The sequence below is a fragment of the Salvelinus alpinus genome, chromosome 27, assembly GCF_045679555.1.
Source record: "Salvelinus alpinus chromosome 27, SLU_Salpinus.1, whole genome shotgun sequence".
In the NCBI taxonomy this organism is placed as follows: Eukaryota; Metazoa; Chordata; class Actinopteri; order Salmoniformes; family Salmonidae; genus Salvelinus; species Salvelinus alpinus.
In genome coordinates, this window is record NC_092112.1 from 16,600,741 (window position 1) to 16,621,921 (window position 21,181).

Genomic DNA, 21,181 nt, shown 5'->3' on the forward strand with positions numbered 1-21,181 from the left:
TTTTTGCTTTCAAAGGCAACACCTGTACTTGAAATGAATGAACTACTTATGAACTATGAGCCATTTGACTCTCTCTCTCTCTCGCTCTCCCTTTCTCTCTCACTCTCTTGCTCTCTCACGTTCTCTCACTCTCTCTCAATCTCTCTCACTCTCACTCTCCCTCCCTTCCTCCGTCTGCAGACCACCCAGAGCGTGCAGCTCTCTACTTCCTGTGTGGCGTGTGCCTGGGCCTCTTCTTTACCCTCTTTGCTCTGGTCGTCCAGATCTCATGCCGCACCGACTGCCAACCCCGCCGTCGCCCCGGCACCATCACCAGGAAGCGTCCGCGGCCCTCCGACTCCTCGTCCGACTCCAGAGACTCTGACTCGGACACCACGTCAGACCTGTCGGCCCGCCGCCACCGCCGCTTCGAGCGCACTCTCAACATGAATGTGTTCACATCAGCGGAGGAGCTGGAGCGTGCACAGCGGCTGGAGGAGAGGGAGAGGATCATACGAGAGATCTGGATGAACGGTCAGCCAGATATACCCGGGACACGCAGCCTCAACCGCTACTACTGAGGCAGGACCGTAAAGGAACCTCTACTAGATCTAGAAAGGGGGGGGGGCTGTGAAGGTTGGAGCGCAGTACTTGAGATGGGATGTGTAGGACCACAAATGGACCTCTGGGGTTTGGGAATGGGGCCCCATGACCTGACGGGGACCTGCGAAGGTTTGGAACCCTCTGTCTGGGTATCTCCCTCTGTCAGTCTGTCTGTGTCCATGTGGGTACTCTAGACCAGGGCTGCCCAACCCTCATCCTGGAGATCTACTGTCCTGTTGGTTTTCAGTCCAATCCTCTTCCTGGAGATCTACTGTCCTGTTGGTTTTCAGTCCAATCCTCTTCCTGGAGATCTATTGTCCTGTTGGTTTTCAGTCCAACCTTAATTTAGCGTATCTGATTCAGCTAGTTAAGGTCTTTTTGAGCAGCTTATTAGTAGAATCAGGTTTGTTAAATTAGGGTTGGACTGAAAACCTACAGGACAGTAGATCTCCAGGAAGAGGGTTGGACTGAAAACCAACAGGACGGTAGATCTCCAGGAAGAGGATTGGACTGAAAACCCACAGGACAGTAGATCTCCAGGAAGAGGGTTGGACTGAAAACCAACAGGACAGTAGATCACCAGGATGAGGGTTGGACTGAAAACCCACAGGACGGTAGATCTCCAGGAAGAGGGTTGGTCAGCCCTGGTATAGAGTAAAGACCTCTGTTTTTGCAGTGAGAATAAGCTCCTCCTTCTCAGCATGGTAAGCTCGACCGGAGCCTGCCTGTCATTGGTGGAGGCTGAAGGTGTAAGGTGTAGCTGCACAGCCTCACATTTGACCTCCTCACACCCTTCTGAAGTGGAGGATCTTGGGATACTTAGGCTGTAAAGCCTGAAAGGTGATTTAAGGACAGTTGCTAATGTTACTCCACTGTTGCCTAGTGGATATTGAGAATTGGGCAGCTTGCTTCATGCTCACTCACCCTCCAGTATTTAAATGGGTGAATGGTTTTCGGAGAGGCATAGCACTTACAGTGAAATGTACAGCGTAACACTTAAGAGGGAAATGACCACGTTCAACCGACGCTGCCTTTTAAACTTTGAACCCAAAATGTGTTTTTTTGGAATTCATCTCAAACCCTTTATGAAATGTATTTTATATAATATTTAAAAAAGTCTTTTTTGTTATTGTGTATTTTTTTTTTTACAGTTATTATTATGAAATATTTTTATACTGTGGCGATTGAAGCTTGTCTGGCACCTCAGGGATGCAATCCTAGGTGTATGTCCAAAATGGCACCCTATTTGTTTTATAGTGCACTACGTCTGGCTAGAGCTCTGGTCAAAGGTAGTGCACTACATAGGGAATATGGTGCCATTTTGCACAGAGGCCCTAGTGTTTCTGTGTATGGTCGTTTCTATTTGCTTCCTAAGAAGGGGATCCGGGCCTGTATTTAACAAGTGTTAGAGTATGAGTGCTGATCTAGGATCAGGTTACCCCTCCCCCTGTCCATGTAATCTTGTTCATTATGATCTAAAAGGCTAAACTGATCCTAGACCAGGACTCTTACTCTGAGACTTTATGAATTCAGGCCCAGTACAATGCTCTAGATGTGTCAGCATAAAAATATATATAGAAAAAAATACAATGTAAACTCAGAGGTCAAGTGATTTAATAAGCTTGTTTTTTATATGTTATAATATGCACAGTGCAGTGCCTTACCTGGCAACAAGGATGTATATTGGTGGAAAAGAAAACCCCAGTCACCTGAGTCAACCAATCATTATGAATTTATGAAACAATCAATTCCAATCATGTTTATTTCCATGTTTCTCATGTTATGTTTCTCACTTTGTCAAACTGGCTTGTGTGTGTGTTGTCCACATTTAAATGGTGAGGCAGGTCCCAGATAATGTTGTGCTGTGTCATGCCAATGGCCATAAGACTTGATAAGACAGTAAAACAGATCTAGGATCAGCTAGGAAATGGCTAAAATCTATGTACATTTTTTTCAAATACATTGCACTTGTTATCATGTAGGAATGTATGTACAGTACAGAATACAATCTCTTCAATTGTCTACCAGTGAAATAGCTTCCAAATTATTACTGTGGGCAGCAAGACTAGTGTTGTCCCTCATGGGACACCATAGGGCTACCTGTCAGGTTTATTGTAATGACCATGTTGTTAATATAATAATAAGTTATATTCATCCAGTTCTGTTGCACTGGGTTGAACCATAGGTATGATGGTTTATCATAAGAAGTTTGGGATTTTCTTGACTGAGAGGGGAGTTGAGAATGCAGTGAATAATCTTAACTTCTACTGCAATCATTTAAATGGTTTTATATTGAAAAAGCTTTTGTGTTTCAATGGGACAAAACAATATGGCAATAGCTGGTGAGACCAAAATATGACTCCTTTGCTTGGAATAAACTGTGTTGAAAATAAGATCTTGACTCATTGGTTGTTTTATTTTGTACCTATGTGAATCTACCACAAATATTTGACTCACATTATTGCTGTGGTGTATCATGAAGATTGCCTGCCATCTGTCGGCGAGACATGCGAATTTCGCGTATTTTCTTTGGGTGACGTTTTGTTTATATTTCCCCATGGCAACTGATACTATCCTCTGTTTCCTTGGTCACCTCGGCCTAATTTAAACCACAGTTACACTATAAATAATGTTAATTGCCTGATAGCTAAACCTTAATAGTTTCTGTTCAGTATTTGTCCATTATTTCTATGTTCAAAATACATATTTGAACGTTTGAGTATTACAAGCAATGTCGATCAACACGGGACATGGCTTGCCATTTTTGCCAGGAAACACCTTTCGGGATGTTACGGTAAGGTCGTTTTGTTTCTTTTTGAGCCAGGTCAAAAAAACCTGCAACAATGTATCTCACTTTTAAATGTATCACGCTGAAGGGCTACACTTGAGTAGTTTGCTACAAAAGTTTCCGTCGGTGTTCGATTGCAACAATTATCCATCAAGCTCATGTTTTGGAATGTGGCTCAGGCAGTGTGAAATGACAAATGGCTAGCATAAAAGTGCAATTTGTCAATTAGTTAATCGAATTGTTAGCTATCTACATATAATTGAAGTTTTTTTAAATTAGCCCCACTGTTTGACTGAGTTACATTAGGCTACTTAACTGCAACGTGATACACTTGAAACGAGCTACTGCAGAAATAAACTGCCCAGGTTTTACACTGCAATTTGTATCACGTTGCAGTTAAGTAGCCTAATGTAACTCAGTTAAACAGTGAGGCTAATAAAAAAAAACTTCAATCATATGTAGCTAACTAACAATTTCAGCTGTCTACCTCTGCTGCTAAGGTCAACGTACCAAGTATATTATTTGACTCCTCCATTTGACGAGCTATTCCATTACGGTCAAAGTAAAAGCCCAAAACTACATTTTTATAAAGGGATTTGATTTCCCTGCTTTTCTGATGATTTACCTGTGAATTCCTGCTTATCCTCAATTCATAGAAACGGACTAGTTCTGGTCGAGGGCATATGGTGGATTCTTCAACTATATTCTTACCTTAGTAGTGGAGGAGTAGTGCATTATGCCAATGAACAGACCTATTAATCTGACCTAGCCAAAATGTATATTTTCCTGATTATCTATGCTGTACTGACCACATCCTTGATACCTCCCTTAACACTTAAAAAAAATATATATTTCTGTCTAGAAGTCAGCTCACCATCGTCCTCAAACCCTGTCCTATAAGAATGGCTATGCCCTGCCGCACCGGCCCAAGGTTGGCATCGGACAAGCCCCTCTCCTGTCCAGTGAGCTGACCCAGAGTGAGATCAACCAGTTTTCCAATCAGACGTCTGCTCTCACCTATGGCACCACCCACTACAGCCCGGCACTGGACTTCATCCCTGCTCATGTCGCTTATGACAAGAAGGTAGGCTACAATAGCCTCAGGCTGGGGAACTATGAAATTCTATAATTATTTTCTGAAGTTTTTACAGAACAGTATCCAGGCAGAGGAATACACTGATCTGTCCTCTCCCCTTGCTTTCTCCCTCTCACCCCTCTTCTCCCCTCTCTCCTCCATCGCCTCTCCTCCTTTTCACTCTCTCCTCCCCTCTCCCCTCACCCACTCCCATTTCCTCTCTTCCAGGTGCTGCGCTTCTATGGCTACTTCCAGCAGGAGGTGCTGCACTCGCCCCTGGAGGGTTACCGCGTGCGCCCTGTGGTCCTTTACTACTACCTGGAGGACGACAGCATGTGTATCATGGAACCGGTGGTGGAGAACTCTGGGATACCACAGGTAGGCAAAGAAGATCAGAGGAGATAAGACTCTTAGCTTCCACTTAAAGTTATTAAAATCTGTTCATATATACCCCCAGAAAGAATATGACACCTAAAAAAATGATTCTGAGAGGCGAGCACTTAGATATGGTAATTTTCAACTTTTGATCAATTCTTAGAATTTTGGGGAATTACGTATACTAAGACATTTGTGAAAATTCCATAGCAATATTGAGTGGGAACAGCAGCCATATCTTTTATACTAATTAATAGACACTGCAGTAAATACAACCGAATAAAAACATTGTCCAGGATGAGACAGAAGCTGTTTTTCAGTCTCTCGGTCCCAGTTTTGATGCACCTGTACTGACCTCGCCTTCTGGATGATAGCGGGGTGAACAGGCAGTGGCTCGGGTGGTTGTTGTCCTTGATTATCTTTTTGGCCTTCCTGTGACATCGGGTGGTGTAGATGTCCTGGATGGCAGGTAGTTTGCCCCCGGTGATGCGCTGTGCAGACCGCACCACCCTGCGGTTGTGGGCAGTGCAGTTGCCATACCAGGCAGTGATAAAGCCCGACAGGATGCTCTCAATTCTGCATCTAGAAAAGTAAAAGTGGCCTTTATACAAACAAGCCATTTGCACACAGGCCTGCCATCATTCACTTTGTATTGGACTGTGTGTTTACAGGGAGTAGGACCTGCCATCATTCACTTTGAACTGGACTGTGTGTTTACAGGCAGATGGGCCTGCCATCATTCACTATGAACTGGACTGTGTGTTTACAGGCAGATGGGCCTGCCATCATTCACTATGAACTGGACTGTGTGTTTACAGGCAGTAGGACCTGCCATCATTCACACTGAACTGGACTGTGTGTTTACAGGCAGATGGGTCTGCCATCATTCACTATGAACTGGACTGTGTGTTTACAGGCAGTTGGGCCTGCCATCATTCACTCTGAACTGGACTGTGTGTTTACAGGCAGATGGGTCTGCCATCATTCACTTTGAACTGGACTGTGTGTTTACAGGCAGATGGGTCTGCCATCATTCACTTTGAACTGGACTGTGTGTTTACAGGCAGATGGGTCTGCCATCATTCACTTTGTATTGGACTGTGTGTTTACAGGCAGATGGGCCTGCCATCATTCATTTGGAACTGGACTGTGTGTTTACAGGCAGATGGGCCTGCCATCATTCACTTTGAACTGGACTGTGTGTTTACAGGCAGATGGGCCTGCCATCATTACTTTGACCTGGACTGTGTGTTTACAGGCAGATGGGCCTGCCATCATTCACTTTGTATTGGACTGTGTGTTTACAGGCAGATGGGTCTGCCATCATTCACTTTGTATTGGACTGTGTGTTTACAGGCAGATGGGCCTGCCATCATTCACTTTGAACTGGACTGTGTTTACAGGCAGTAGGGCCTGCCATCATTCACTTTGAACTGGACTGTGTGTTTACAGGCAGATGGGCCTGCCATCATTCACTTTGTATTGGACTGTGTGTTTACAGGCAGATGGGTCTGCCATCATTCACTTTGGAACTGGACTGTGTGTTTACAGGCAGATGGGCCTGCCATCATTCACTTTGTATTGGACTGTGTGTTTACAGGCAGATGGGCCTGCCATCATTCACTTTGTATTGGACTGTGTGTTTACAGGCAGATGGGTCTGCCATCATTCACTTTGGAACTGGACTGTGTGTTTACAGGCAGATGGGCCTGCCATCATTCACTTTGAACTGGACTGTGTGTTTACAGGCAGATGGGCCTGCCATCATTCACTTTGTATTGGACTGTGTGTTTACAGGCAGATGGGCCTGCCATCATTCATTTGGAACTGGACTGTGTGTTTACAGGCAGATGGGCCTGCCATCATTCACTTTGAACTGGACTGTGTGTTTACAGGCAGATGGGCCTGCCATCATTCACTTTGGAACTGGACTGTGTGTTTACAGGCAGATGGGTCTGCCATCATTCACTTTGAACTGGACTGTGTGTTTACAGGCAGATGGGCCTGCCATCATTCACTTTGAACTGGACTGTGTGTTTACAGGCAGATGGGCCTGCCATCATTCACTTTGAACTGGACTGTGTGTTTACAGGCAGATGCAACAGCGCAACTTTAGATCATTAGAATGCATTCGCCAAAAGACGCAAAATACACCTGAATGGATTTCTGCAAATATGTAAACACCACAGGAGTCATCTTACATTTGGGAACTTTACAGTCCAATTGATCAAACAACCATGAAAAGGTAGGCTCTCTTGCCCTCAGTTATGCACCTCAACAACAACAAGGTCAACAACTAATGCTAGCCAGAGCAAGATGAGCTAAAATCTGACAAAGGAACATTAGATAAACCTTCTCAAACTTTTTCAGTTAGTTGGCCATCAAAATTGCACTGATAAACGATGGGGAATTGTAGTCTACTCGTCCTTCTGCAGCTTGCCTGCCAACAATGCACGCTTGTCCCAACCAAGCACCCAAAGCTAACTGGCTAAAGTTGGCTAGCTTGCTAGCTAGCTACTTCCAGACACAAATGAGAGAACACCTCACTCTGATGATTTTACTTGCCCTAGCAGAGCTGCTGGCTGTTTACATGTTATTTAGAGTGTACTTGACTTAACTATTACTTTTTTTGCCTGTGTTTACTGACACCGGTCATATTCAGCAGGTGTTGCGCGTTTGTAAATGTATCAGTTATTCTGTGCTCTGTCACACAGATGAGAGAGCTCTGAAATCGTAGATAGAAAGATAGAGCGCCAGATTGAATTTGCGAACACAAGAGATATGCTAACTGGACAAGTTCTTGCTAGCTAACCAAATGACACATACATCTCTAGCTGTGTATAGCCACCAAAAAACGATATGAGGGGAAAGTCAACCACTCACCCACTTCCAATGACATCCTCCTAGCAGCTAGTTAGCTATATATCTAGCTAATGTTAGGCTCTGTGTTTTTAGCTTGTTGCTATATTAATAGATACGCTAGCCTATTAGCCATGTGATGACTGACTTGTGATCATTGCCCTTGATTGTTTTGACATTCCCAGCCTTAGTTACATTCGTCCGTTTTTGTCGAAAATACTGAAACAGTGCATCCCGAATGGAGGAAGCAAACTATGTACCAGGCCAGCTGTGATTTACAACCTGATAGCAATATGTTTTGGACTACCAAGAAATGTATTGGTGAGTTATATTAATCATGCATTGCACTGCATCCATCTATTCTGCCCAAAATAACTTAGTGTACGTCATGGAACGTTGAGTCAAATAGAACCTATTTTTAAAACCTCTTATAAAGTTGCTTTTGTAGCATAAACTGGGAATTTGATATTTTTGACTGATATTATCGTTTCATATCTGCAACGTGGTTAAAACGCTGTAAGTTCCACTTTAACTTTAATTTGTACTTAGGGCGACAATTTCCTCTAGTAAAGACAGCTGCTCTGTGAACTAACGCACTGCAACATTCTAAATAATGATTTTAGAAGATGGTTGGGGTTTTTCTTCTAGGACAAAATTGCTAGGAGATATGACTGAGTCTATTTCTGATGTGTGAATCCTTTCTTCCTCGACCGCAGGGCAAGTTGATCAAGCGCCAGAGGCTGCCCAAGAACGACCGCGGTGACCACTACCACTGGAAAGATCTCAACGTGGGCATGGACCTGGTAGTGTACGGCACCGTCTACCGCGTCACACACTGTGACAGCTACACACAGGTAAATAGATACGATACACACTCACACATCACATCCATTATCTATCACACACTAGGATACCAACACAGTACCAGTCAAAAGTTTGGACACACCTACTCATTCAAGGGTTTTTCTTTATTATTACTATTATCTACATTGTATAATAATAGTGAAGACATCAAAACTTTGAGATAACACCCATGGAATCATGTAGTAACCAAACAAGTCTTAAACAAATCAAAATATATTTTATATTTCAGATTCTTCAAAGTAACCACCCTTTGCCTTCATGACAGAGTCAAATCAAAGTTGTAAGGTGTATAAACCTTACAGTGAAATGCTGAATACAACAGGTGTAGACCTTACAGTGAAATGCTGAATACAACAGGTGTAGACCTTACAGTGAAATGCTGAATACAACAGGTGTAGACCTTACAGTGAAATGCTGAATACAACAGGTGTAGACCTTACAGTGAAATGCTTACTTACTAACCAACAGTGCAAAAAAGGTATTAGGTGAACAATAGGTAAGTAAAGAAATAAAAACAACAGTAAAAAGACAGTGAAAAATAACAGTAGCAAGGCTATATACAGGCACCGGTTAGCTTTGCACACTCTTGGCATTCTCTCAACCAGATTCATGAGGTACTCACCTGGAAGGAATTTCAATTAACAAGTGTGCCTTGTTAAAAGTTAATTTGTGGAATTTCTTTCCTTTTTAATGCGTTTGAACCAATCAGTTGTGTTGTGACAAGGGGGTGGTATACAGAAGATAGCCCTATTTGGGAAAAGACCAAGTCCATATTATGGCAAGAACAGCTGAAATTAGCAAAGAGAAATGACAGTCCATCATTACTTTAAGACATGAAGGGCAGTCAATACAGAACATTTCAAGAACTTTGAAAGTTTCTTCAAGTGCAGTCGCAAAAACCATCAAGCGCTATGATGAAACTGGCTCTCATGAGGACCGCCACAGGAAAGGAAGACCCAGAGTTACCTTTGCTGCAGAGGATAAGTTCATTAGAGTTACCAGCCTCAGATTGTAGCCCAAATAAGTGCTTCACAGAGTTCAAGTAACAGACACATCTCAACAACTGTTCAGAGGGGACAGTGTAAATCGGGCCTTTGTGGTTGAATTGCTGCCAAGAAACCACTACTAAAGGACACCAATAAGAAGTCGCTCTGGATAAGAGCGTCTGCTAAATGACTTAAATGTAAATGTAAGAGACTTGCTTGAGCCAAGAAACATGAGCAATGGACATTAGACTGGTGGAAATCTGTCCTTTGGTCTGATGAGTCAACATTTTTGATTTTTGGTTCCAACCAAAAACGGTGTCTTTGTGAGATGCAGAGTAGGTGAACGGATGATCTCTGCATGTGTGGTTCCCACCGTGAAGCATGGAGGAGGAGGTGTGATGATTTGCGGGTGCTTTGCTGGTGACACTGTCAGTGATTTATTTAGAATTTAAGGCACACTTAACCAACATGGCTACCACAGCATTCTGCAGTGATACTCCATCCCATCTGGTTTGCGCTTAGTGGGACTATAATTTGTTTTTCAACAGGACAATGACCCAACAGACCTCCAGGCTGTGTAAGGGCTATTTGACCAAGAAGGAGAGTGATGAGTGGTGCATCAGATAACCTGGCCTCCACAATCAACCGACCCCAACCAAATTGAGATGGTTTGGGATGAGTTGGACCGCAGAGTGAAGGAAAGCAGCCAACAAGTGCTCAGCATATGTACTGTAGGGAACTCCTTCAAGACTGTTGGAAAAGCATTCTAGGTGAAGCTGGTTGAGAGAATGCCAAGAGTGTGCAAAGCTGTCATCAAGGCAAAGGGTGGCTACTTTGAAGGATCTCAAACATAAAATATATTTTGATTTGTTTAACACTTTTTTGGTTACTACATGATTCCATATGTGTTATTTCATAGTTTAAGTCTTCACTATTATTCTACAATGTAGAAAATATTTAAAATAAAGAAAAAACCTTGAATGAGTAGGTGTGTCCAAACTTTTGATTGGTTCTGTAGGTAAACACACATCTCACTCACTGTGACACATAGTCAGTTAGACACACACATCACACACACAGACTTGTTTTCCTCACTGTGTTGTCAAATGCACTTTTTTATTTTATTTACTTTTCATGTTATTTCCATGTTCTATGTTGAATACTTCCAGCTCTGTGGTATGTTTATTATCTGTATCTATGCTAGAGTAGATACTCTGTACTGTGTCTCATGTGGTCAGGACTTCATGGAGAGCGAGGGTCTGGTTTTGAACGACCCTGAGCCGACCCCGGTCGACCCGTACATCCAGCGGCGCACCCAGGCTGGACGCTCCTTCATCACCCCATCTGTCTTCGACCGCCTCAAGCAGTTCCTCACCATGGACCGCAAGGTGAGCGGGCTGTACTTAGTTGCCCTGACTACTACATGCCTCCCATACGGATATTATCTATTGGTCGATATGAGGCACGATGTCATTATCTGACACTCGTCTCCTATGTCAGCCCTGCATTCAATGCTCCCATGCACTTCATCAAATCTTTTGCTGAATATATTTGATCTCCAGCATTGGCATTACATTGATATACAGTGACCTCTAAAAGTCTTGGGACAGTGACAAATGCTTTGTTGTTTTGGCTCTGTACTCCAGCACTTTGGATTGGAAATAATACAACGACTATGAGGTTAAAGTACAGACTGTCAGCTTTAATTTGAGGGCATTTTGATCCATCTATTGGGCACAAAATTAGCTGAAACAGAACCTAAACAAACAGCAAATCCATCCAACAAGTTTGTAGAGTCACAAGCTTGATGTAATCATTGTGTGCTAGGAGTATGGGACCAAATACCAAACTTTGACTACTTTAATACACAGTAGGGAATTTGTCCCAATACTTTTGGTCCAGTAAAATGGGGGACTATGTACAAAAGTACTGTAATTTATAAAAGTTTATCAAATCAAAGTTTTTGTCACGTGCACCGAATACTACAGTGAAATGCTTACTTAAAGGCTCTAACCAATAGTGTGTAAAAGGTGCGTGTGTAAGTAAAGAAATTAAACAACAGTAAAAATACATTTGAAAATAAGAGTAGCAAGGCTATATACAGACACCGGTTAGTCAGGCTTATTGAGGTAGTATGTACATGTAGGTATGGTTAAAGTGACTATGCATATTTGATGAACAGAGAGTAGCAGCAGCGTAAAAGAGGGGTTGGTCCGATATCCGATATACCCTCCAATTAAATATGACAGTCTACACTTCAACCTCATAGTCATTGTATCATTTCAAAACAACAACAAATGGGTCACTGTCCCAATACCTTTGGAGCTCACTGAAAGTATAATGTTCCTATAGATTAGTCATGTACCATTTTACCACGATTTGTATTCATATCAGTCTAAGCAAAGGACTCAAAGGATTTAGTATGCGTTTAAACACACGTAACTATTTATATGGCTAAACATGACCTCAGCAGGATCTTATTCTCTCTATAACCTTTGACCTTTGGCCATCTGTATCAATAGGTGCTGCGTTTCTTTGCGCTGTGGGACCACACTGACACTCTGTACGGGGAGGCCAGGCCTGTGACAATCCAGTACTATCTAGTGGATGACTCAGTGGAGATCCGAGAGGTCCATGAGCCCAACAGTGGCCGGGACCCCTTCCCTGTGCTGCTACGCAGACAGAGGCTGCCCAAGAACATCAAACCAGCCTGCAGTAAGTCTCTCAGTTATTGTAACTATCGGCACTAGTTTCTCTGTGTAGTGATCTATCCGGGTTAATTCTGGGAGAGCCCAACAGTGGCTGGGACCCCTTCCCTTGCAGCCTAAGAACATCAAAACAGGTAAGGCCTGTTGTCGTCGAGCATTTTTCTAGTGAAGGAAAAGCAGCCAACAAGTGCTCAGCATATGTGGAAACTCCTTCAAGACTGTTGGAAAAGCATTCCTCATGAAGCTGGTTGAGAGAATGCTACAAGTGTGCAAAGCTGTCATCAAGGCAAAGGGTGGCTACTTTGAAGAATATAAAATATATTTTGATTTGTTTAACACTTTTTTGGTTACTACATGATTCCATATGTGTTATTTCATAGTTTTTATGTCTTCACTATTATTCTACAATGCAGAAAATAGTACAAATAAAGAAAAACCCTTGAATGAGTAGGTGTGTCCAAACTTTTGACTGGTACTATATATATATATATATATATATATATATATATATATATATATATATATATATATATATACTACCGTTCAAAAGTTTGGGGTCAATTAGACATTTACTTGTTTTTTAAAGAAACACATTTTTTGTCCATTAAAATAACATCAAGTTGGTCAGAAATACAGTGTAGACATTGTTAATGTTGTAAATGACTATTGTAGTTGGAAACGGCTGATTTTTCATGGAATATCTACATAGGCATACAGAGGATTCCTGTGTTCCAATGGCACGGTTGTGTTAGCTAATCCAAGTTTATACATTTAAAAGGCTAATTGATCATTAGAAAACCCTTTTGCAAGTATGTTAGCACAGCTGAAAACTGTTGTGCCGATTAAAGAAACTGTTCTTTCAAAAACAAGGTCATTTCTAAGTGACCCCAAACTTTAGAATGGTAGTGTATATATTATAATACATTATATATTAGTATTCAGACCCCTTGACTTTTTCCACATTTTGTTACGTTACAGCCTTATTCTAAAATGGATTAAATAAATACAAAATCCTCAGCAATCTACACATAATGACAAAGCGAAAACAGGTTTAGACATTTTTGCAAAGTTATAAAAAGTAAAAACAGAAATACTTTACTGTATTCAGACCCTTTGCTATAAGACTCGAAATTGAGCTCAGGTTCATCCTGTTTCCATTGATAATCCTTGAGATGTTTCTACGACTTGATTGGAGTCCACCTGTGGTAAATTCAATTGATTGGACATGATTTGGAAAGGCTATATAAGGTCCCACAGTTGACAGTGCATATCAGAGCAAAAACCAAACCATGAGGTCGAAGGAATTGTCCGTAGAGCTTCAACACAGGATTGTGTCAAGACATATCTGGGGAAAGGTACCAAAACATTTCTGCAGCATTGAAAGTTCCCAAGACAACAGTGGCCTCCCTCATTCTTAAATTAAGTTTGGAACCACCAAGAATCTTCCTAGAGCTGGCCGCTCTGCAAAATTAAGCAACCGGGGGAGAAGGGCCTTGGTCAGGGAGGTGACCAAGAACCCGATGGTCACTCTGACAGAGCTCTAGAGTTCCTCTGTGGAGATGGGAGAACCTTCAAGAAGGACAACCATCTCTGCAGCACTCCAGCTATCAACCGTGTTTCTAATGACTATACAACAGTCTACATGTCCTTCTAATGACTATACAACAGTCTACATGTCCTTCTAATGACTATACAACAGTCTACATGTCCTTCTAATGACTATACAACAGTCTACATGTCCTCCTAAAGACTATACAACAGTCTACATGTCCTCCTAAAGACTATACAACAGTCTACATGTCCTCCTAAAGACTATACAACAGTCTACATGTCCTCCTAAAGACTATACAACAGTCTACGTGTCCTCCTAAAGACTATACAACAGTCTCCGTGTCCTTCTAATGACTATACAACAGTCCCCGTGTCCTTCTAATGACTATACAACAGTCCCCATGTCCTTCTAATGACTATACAACAGTCCCCGTGTCCTTCTAATGACTATACAACAGTCTACATGTCCTCCTAATGACTATACAACAGTCCCCGTGTCCTTCTAATGACTATACAACAGTCCCCGTGTCCTTCTAATGACTATACAACAGTCCCCGTGTCCTTTTAATGACTATACAACAGTCCCCATGTCCTTCTAATGACTATACAACAGTCTACATGTCCTCCTAATGACTATACAACAGTCTACATGTCCTTCTAATGACTATACAACAGTCCCCATGTCCTTCTAATGACTATACAACAGTCTCCATGTCCTCCTAATGACTATACAACAGTCCCCGTGTCCTTCTAATGACTATACAACAGTCTACATGTCCTCCTAATGACTATACAACAGTCCCCGTGTCCTTCTAATGACTATACAACAGTCTCCATGTGTTTAATTACTATACAACAGTTCCCATGTGTTTAATTACTATACAACAGTCCCCATGTCCTTCTAATGACTATACAACAGTCCCCATGTCCTTCTAATGACTATACAACAGTCCCCATGTCCTTCTAATGACTATACAACAGTCCCCATGTCCTTCTAATGACTATACAACAGTCCCCATGTCCTACTAATGACTATACAACAGTCTCCATGTGTTTAATTACTATACAACAGTCCCCCTGTCCTTCCTCCCCTCTCCAGAGCCCTTCCCTAGCTGTGTACTGGAGGTGTCCCCCCAGGAGGTGCACCAGTACTACTCGCCCAAGGACTTCCAGGTGGGCGAGACGCTGCAGCTGATGGGCCGGCGCTTCCTGCTCTACGACTGTGACGAGTTCACCAAGACCTACTACCAGAAGAACCACCCCGACCTGGAGCTCAAACCCAAACCTGTGGTCAAGAAGAGCACAGAGCTGCACGACAGGCATGAGGTGAAAGGGCAGAGGACTGGATTGGTGGAGTTAGGGAGGGTTGGTGGGTGGGTGGGTGGGTGGAAGGGATGGTGTTTTTTTTCTGCCCATGCCTACTTCTACACCCCATATCCTCTCCCTCGTGGGTTGTGGGTTCTATCTGTTCATTTGTCCATCAGTCCCAGTTGTATGAGAGGTTGCCTGTTTCTGTGTCACATACATCGCCTCACCTCTCCTATATGCCCTCTACAGGTTCCTCCCTACAATGGTTTTGGTTCACTGGAGGACTCCCTTCAGAATTGCCTGTCTCTGATCCCTGAGCCCCCTAAGAAGAATCTGATGAAGATGCTGGAGAATGACCACAAAGTTCTGCGCTACGCTGCCAGGATGGTGAGGGGCTGGAGGGGGGTTAGGAGAAAGAGGTCTACCTGGGGCTCTGGGAAGCTGGGTTGCTGTAATACCCGTTTCATACTACTCAGACTGGTATTAGTATCACTGGTCAAGAGTTTGAAACTGAACCCCGGTAGGCCATGACAACCACTAAGAAACATGTTTACATGCTAGTTATGACATCTCACAGTCACCCTTTGAGTGTAACCAATCACCATCTTGATTTTCTTCCACCCCGTCTCGCTCTATCACAGGACTCCCAGAATCCCCAGGACGAGGGCCGCCGCTTCATCTTCTCCTACTTCCTGTCCAGTGATATGATCAGCATCTTCGAGAAGTCCACGCGCAACTCCGGCATCATCAGCGGCCAGTTCCTGGAAAAGACACGCATCCCCAAGCCGGGCTGCACCGTGGACAAGCCCGAGTTCTATGGCCCGGCCGACTTTGCCATCGGAGACACCGTGGAGGGTACGCTTCCTAGTGTTGTACTGTTCTGTTCACAGAGATGTTTCAGCTTGGAGGAGATGTAGTGTAGCTCCTATAAAGTTTAGTCTAGTCCCAGATCTGTTTGTGCTGTCTTGCCAACTCCTATAGTCATTGATGTGGCAGATCTGAGACCAGGTTTAATTCTAGCCTCGTTGACATTTCAGTCCATTTGGATCATAACCTTCTTCCAACCAGAAACACATGTATTTCACTGGTGAAGAGCAGTGATATTGTTCTATAGTCCCTGTTGCCTCAGTGCATGAGTGTCTCAGGCTCGAATTTCAAATTTAAAATACAACCATCCAACATTGATATCCCCACTCTTATGGGCCCTTTTCCCTCCCTCAGTTTTCAGACACCGCTTTGTGCTGACCGATGCTGACCACTACGTGCTGAAGTACCTGGAGTCCATCTCGGATCAACTCCCCTCTCGCACCCTGAACTCCCTGAGACAGAGGCTGGGCATGGTTGACCAGGAGGTGGACCCCCACACCGACCCGCAGTCAGGTAAGGACATAAGTGTCCACAGTTGTTGCCATGGTGACACACAAAGGGCTCTATTCAACAGCGCAATTGAAATTTAACGGCAATGTTCCCGCATTAGAGGAGACTGCATTCATGGTAAACGCTGTATACACTACATGACCAAAAGTATGTGGACACCTGCTTGTCGAACATCTCATTCCAAAATCATGGCTATTAATATGGAGTTGGTCCCCCCCTTTGCTGCTATAACAGTCTCCACTCTTCTGGGAAGGCTTTCCACTAGATGATGGAACATTGCTGCAGGGACTTGCTCCCATTCAGCCACAAGAGCATTGGTAAGGTCAGGCACTGATGTTGGGCGATTAGGCCTGGCTTGCAGTCGGCGTTCCAATTCATCACAAAGGTGTTCGATGGGGTTGAGGTCATGTTCTTCCACACCGATCTCGACAAACCATTTCTGTATGGACCTCGCTTTGTGCACGGGGGCATTGTCATGCTGAAACAGGAAAGGGCCTTCCCCAAACCTTTGCCACAAAGTTGGAAGCACAGAATTGTCTAGAATGTCATTGTATGCTGTAGCATTAAGATTTCCCGTCACTGGAACTAAGGGGTCTAGGCCGAACCTGAAAAACAGCCTCAGACCATTATTCCTCCTCCACCAAACTTTACAGTTGGCACTATGCATCAGGGCAGGTAGCCTTCTCCTTGGATCCGCCAAACCCAGATTTGTCAGTCGGACTGCCAGATGGTGAATCGTGATTCATCACTCCAGAGAACTTGTTTCCACTGCTCCAGAGTCCAATGGTGGCGTGCTTACACCCCTCCAGCCGACGCTTGGCATTGCGCGTGGTGATCTTAGGCTTGTGTGCGGCTGCTCGGCCATGGAAACCCATTTCATGAAGCTCCAGACGAGCAGTTCTTGTGCCTGACGTTGCTTCCAGAGGCAGTTTGGAACTCTGTAGTGAGTGTTGCAACCGAGGACAGACAATTTTTACGAGCTACACACTTCAGGACTCAGCAGTCCCGTTTCTGTGAGCTTGTGTGGCCTACCACTTTGTAGCTGAGCCGTTGTTGCTCCTAGGCGTTTCCACTTCACAATAACAGCACTTCCAGCTGACTGGGGCAGCTCTAGCAGGGCAGAAATTTGACCAACTGACTGAAAGTCACTGAGCTCTTCAGTAAGGCCATTCGACTCTGCCAGATTGCAAGGCTTTGTGCTAGATTTTATACACCTGTCAGCAACGGGTGTGGCTGAAATAGCCAAATCCACTCATTGAAGGGGTGTCCACATACTTTTGTGTATATATAGTGTACAGTATAAACCATCCCCCCTCTAACAGTATACTGAGTCCTCTCCTCCCTTCTTTCCTCAGAGGACATTGAAAGAGCGGAAGCCTCTTCTTGATGAGAGGAAGTGTTACTCCCCTACAGAACCTCTTCCCTCCGAACCACCTCCGATTATGAAACCAAAGCCTAGGCACACCCTTGCTCTATGTTCCTCATGATAAATAAATGTGATTCTGAAAACACTGGACCTCATGCCTGTCTCTGTAAGTGGGCTGACACCTACTGGACAGAATTAAACATTTCATTCTGCCCTCTAGGGCTCACCAACAGAACAATGTTTAAGGTTAAATATATACAGATTGAGACAAAATGGATGACCTTGTAATAAAGAATACCTCTTCAACACTTCATTAGGCTGTGTTCTTCTCTCAGTCCTCTGTGGTGGCTAGACCATCTGTCTGTCTGACTTGTCTCCACAACAGAGTGCTGGCTTTTAGGCTAAAAAGCCCCAATTAGTTGTAATTACACACAGAGAACACTTAACCGTTTGGAAATTGTTGACATTAAAACACTTGCATAGCAGGTGTGGTATTTGTTATGGATCCCCATTAGTTCCTGACAAAGCAGCAGCTACTCTTCCTGGAGTTTATTATGGATCCCCATTAGTTCCTGCCAAAGCAGCAGCTACTCTTCCTGGAGTCCAGCAAAATGAAGGCAGTTCATACGATTTTAAAAACATTACAATGCATTCACAACACAGTGTGCCCTCAGGCCCCTACTCCACCACATATCTACAGTACTAAATCCATGTGTGTGTGTGTGTATGTTATTGTGTGTGCGCCTATGTTTGTGTTGCTTCAGTCCCCGCTGTTCCATAAGGTGTTTTTTTTAATCAAATTTTACTGCTTGCATCAGTTCCATGATGTGGAATAGTTCCATGTAGTACCGTGCGCCGCCTATAGTCTATTTGGGGACTGTGAAGAGACCTCTTGTGGCATGCCTTGTGGGGTATGCATGGGTGTCCGAGCTGTGTGCCAGTAGTTTAGACAGACAGCTCGGTGCATTCAACATGTCAACACCTCTCATAAATACAAGTAGTGATGAAGTCAATCCCTCCTCCACTTTGAGCCAGGAGAGATTTACATTATCCGCTCTCTGTGTACATGCAAGGACCAGCCGTGCTGCCCTGTTCTGAGCCAATTGCAATTTTCCTAAGTCCTTTTTTGTGCCACCTGTCCAGGGGGTGTACTCACTCTACGGAGACAGGCCCTGGCTCACACAAAGCTGCCTACAGGGAAAGAGGCTGGCTGGCATGCAAGACTACAATGACCCAAATCCATGCTTCCTCCGTCCTGGTTTCCTCAATTCCTGTCAAAGTGCATTGGAAGAGAGCATCCAAGGTCCCTCCAATGAGCTATGATAGGAATCAAGAAGGGAGGAAGTAGGGTATTGACAGCTAGTAACGTTCAGACACAGCCCCTTTGGGCCTGCAATACTTCCTACATTGTGGCTATGGTCAGAGTAAAATGACTTGGAAACATTCAGTACGTTTTAACACATACAAAACCGATTTCCATCATGGTAATAATGAAATAGACAAAAATAACTGTTCAAACCTCAGCATTTGAGAACAATGCATTATTTAATAAAGTAAAAATAGAAAAACTCAAAACAATGGAATAGCATGCAGTATTATCCAACATACATGGTGGTCATCAGGATGTTTGTGTAGTGACCACAGCACGGTCCGAGCCACACCGACCATGGCCCAGAGGGAGGGGCCAAGGAGTAACCAGAACCCTATAATTGGTCCAATCTCAACTTGGTCCCGCCCGTCACTGATTGGGTAGCAAAGCCAGCACGCTCTGATATCCCTTTAGGACCAGCGTAGAACCAGCAACATCCTGCACCAAGTAACCAGGGTCGTGTTTATTAGGGCACAAAACATTTTGCAAAGGAAACCGAAAATGAGTGTTTCTTCTAGTCCGTCCACGTTTCAGTCAGTTTTCTTCCGTTTGGTGCCTAATGAATACGACTCGTGCTAAAAACAAAAGTGAAGGCGACTCATTCAACAGCAGAGGTAAAAAACAGCTGCATCTGGACAAACCCCAGACCAGTACAGTTCTTAACGCACAAGGAACAGGCATCAACACATTCAATATTACAGTATACAGTGTGCCACAAATAACATACATCGTTCAGTATACATGGAGATCAAAACCAGTGTCCATAGCAGACAGTTGTATAAAAAAATACTGATATGAGAGTAAATGTCTGTTCAGGGCTCGAGGGGGGTTTGGTTTTGGAATTGCATTTTTTAAGCCTTGTTGTGGCCATGGCGACAGACGCAGCCCCCACATCACCTCCAGAAAATACGCAAAACAGGAAGAGGATGAATGGTGTAAGACCAGTTTCTTGTTCCTCTGATTGATAAGCCATATAGTCAGGGTCACTGTTCAGGCAGCCATGATGGGTGGAGCCATTAGGGGGCCTTGATCTTCTTGGGTCGAGGAGAGGCTCCGTTCTCAGCTTTTATTGCGCCGTTTTCATGGTGGCCAACTGGAGGAGGGCATTCACACATTAACAAACCTAAATACACTTGCTGTAATAGAATGTCTTCAACTCGTACTATTAAAGCGCGTGTGTGTCCACTCACTGGAGTCTCTCTTCAGCGGTCGGGGGGTTTGCTTGGCGGCGGCCCTCTTCCTAGCGACCTGTTCATGTCTGAACTCTCGCCACCGCTTCAGCTGGAAACGGATAAACTTCCACAGGAGCCAGGACTGGGTCAAACTCACCAGCAACAACATAGGCATCCTATAGAGAGGGGGGGAGAAAGGGGGGAGGGAGGGAGAGAAAGGGGGGAGGGAGAGAAAGGGGGAGGGAGGTGGCGGGAGAAAGGGGGGAGGGAGAGAGGGGGGGAGGGAGAGAAAGGGGAGGGAGGGAGGGAGAGAGAGAAAGGGGAGGGAGGGAGAGAGAGAAAAGGGGGAGGGAGGTGGAGGCAGAAAAGGGGGAGGGAGGTGGAGGGAGAAAGGGGGAGGGAGAGAGAGAGGGAGGGAGGGATGGGGGGAGGGAGGGAGGCAGGGAGGGAGGGAGGGAAAGGGAGTGTGTTTGTGTGTGAGTGCTCACACTTACGTGTTTTGTATTTATTTTTTATTTAACCAGGTTGGTCAGTTGAGAACAAGTTCTCATTTACAACTGCGACCTGGCCAAGATAAAGCAAGGCAGTGCGACAAAAACAACAACAAAGAGTTACACATATGATAAACAAACGTACAGTCAATAACACAATAGAAAAATCTATATACAGTGTGTGCAAATGGCGTGAGGAGGTAAGGCAATAAATAGGCCATAGTGGCGAAGTAATTACAATTTAGCAATTAACACTGGAGTGATAGATGTGCAGATGATGATGTGCAAGTAGAAATACTGGTGTGTGTAA

The 21,181-nt window shown here is 44.0% G+C and overlaps 3 protein-coding genes across 5 annotated transcripts in view; 2 read left to right on the forward strand and 1 right to left on the reverse strand.

Moving 5' to 3' along the window:
- LOC139556035 (protein eva-1 homolog A-like) overlaps positions 1–2,977 on the forward strand; it is a 167,842-nt gene extending 164,865 nt beyond the window's left edge. For both annotated transcript variants that reach the window (XM_071369511.1, XM_071369512.1), the window contains one exon: positions 181–2,977. In XM_071369511.1, coding sequence (XP_071225612.1) covers positions 181–560 — 380 coding nt within the window. In that variant the 3' untranslated portion in view covers positions 561–2,977. The remainder of the gene's footprint in view (positions 1–180) is intronic.
- A 176-nt stretch (positions 2,978–3,153) lies between these two features.
- On the forward strand, positions 3,154–18,152 carry efhc1 (EF-hand domain (C-terminal) containing 1). 2 transcript variants are annotated; one of them, XM_071369513.1, is made up of 11 exons: positions 3,154–3,376; positions 4,233–4,454; positions 4,674–4,823; positions 8,396–8,533; positions 10,768–10,917; positions 12,052–12,244; positions 14,888–15,114; positions 15,346–15,483; positions 15,738–15,951; positions 16,318–16,476; positions 17,829–18,152. In XM_071369513.1, the coding sequence occupies exons 1-11, from the start codon at positions 3,314–3,316 to the stop codon at positions 17,858–17,860; spliced, it is 1,686 nt and encodes a 561-aa protein (XP_071225614.1). In that variant the 5' UTR covers positions 3,154–3,313; the 3' UTR covers positions 17,861–18,152. The 2 variants fall into 2 exon arrangements, with proteins under 2 accessions (XP_071225614.1, XP_071225615.1); XM_071369514.1 differs by having other exon boundaries at positions 4,236–4,454.
- Positions 18,153–19,345: 1,193 nt separating this feature from the next.
- Positions 19,346–21,181, reverse strand: part of LOC139556054 (translocating chain-associated membrane protein 2-like) — a 19,533-nt gene continuing 17,697 nt past the window's right edge. Inside the window, exons 10-11 of the mRNA XM_071369543.1 lie at positions 20,399–20,556; positions 19,346–20,301 (exon numbers count right to left, since the gene is read on the reverse strand). Coding sequence (XP_071225644.1) covers positions 20,225–20,301; positions 20,399–20,556 — 235 coding nt within the window. The 3' untranslated portion in view covers positions 19,346–20,224. The remainder of the gene's footprint in view (positions 20,302–20,398; positions 20,557–21,181) is intronic.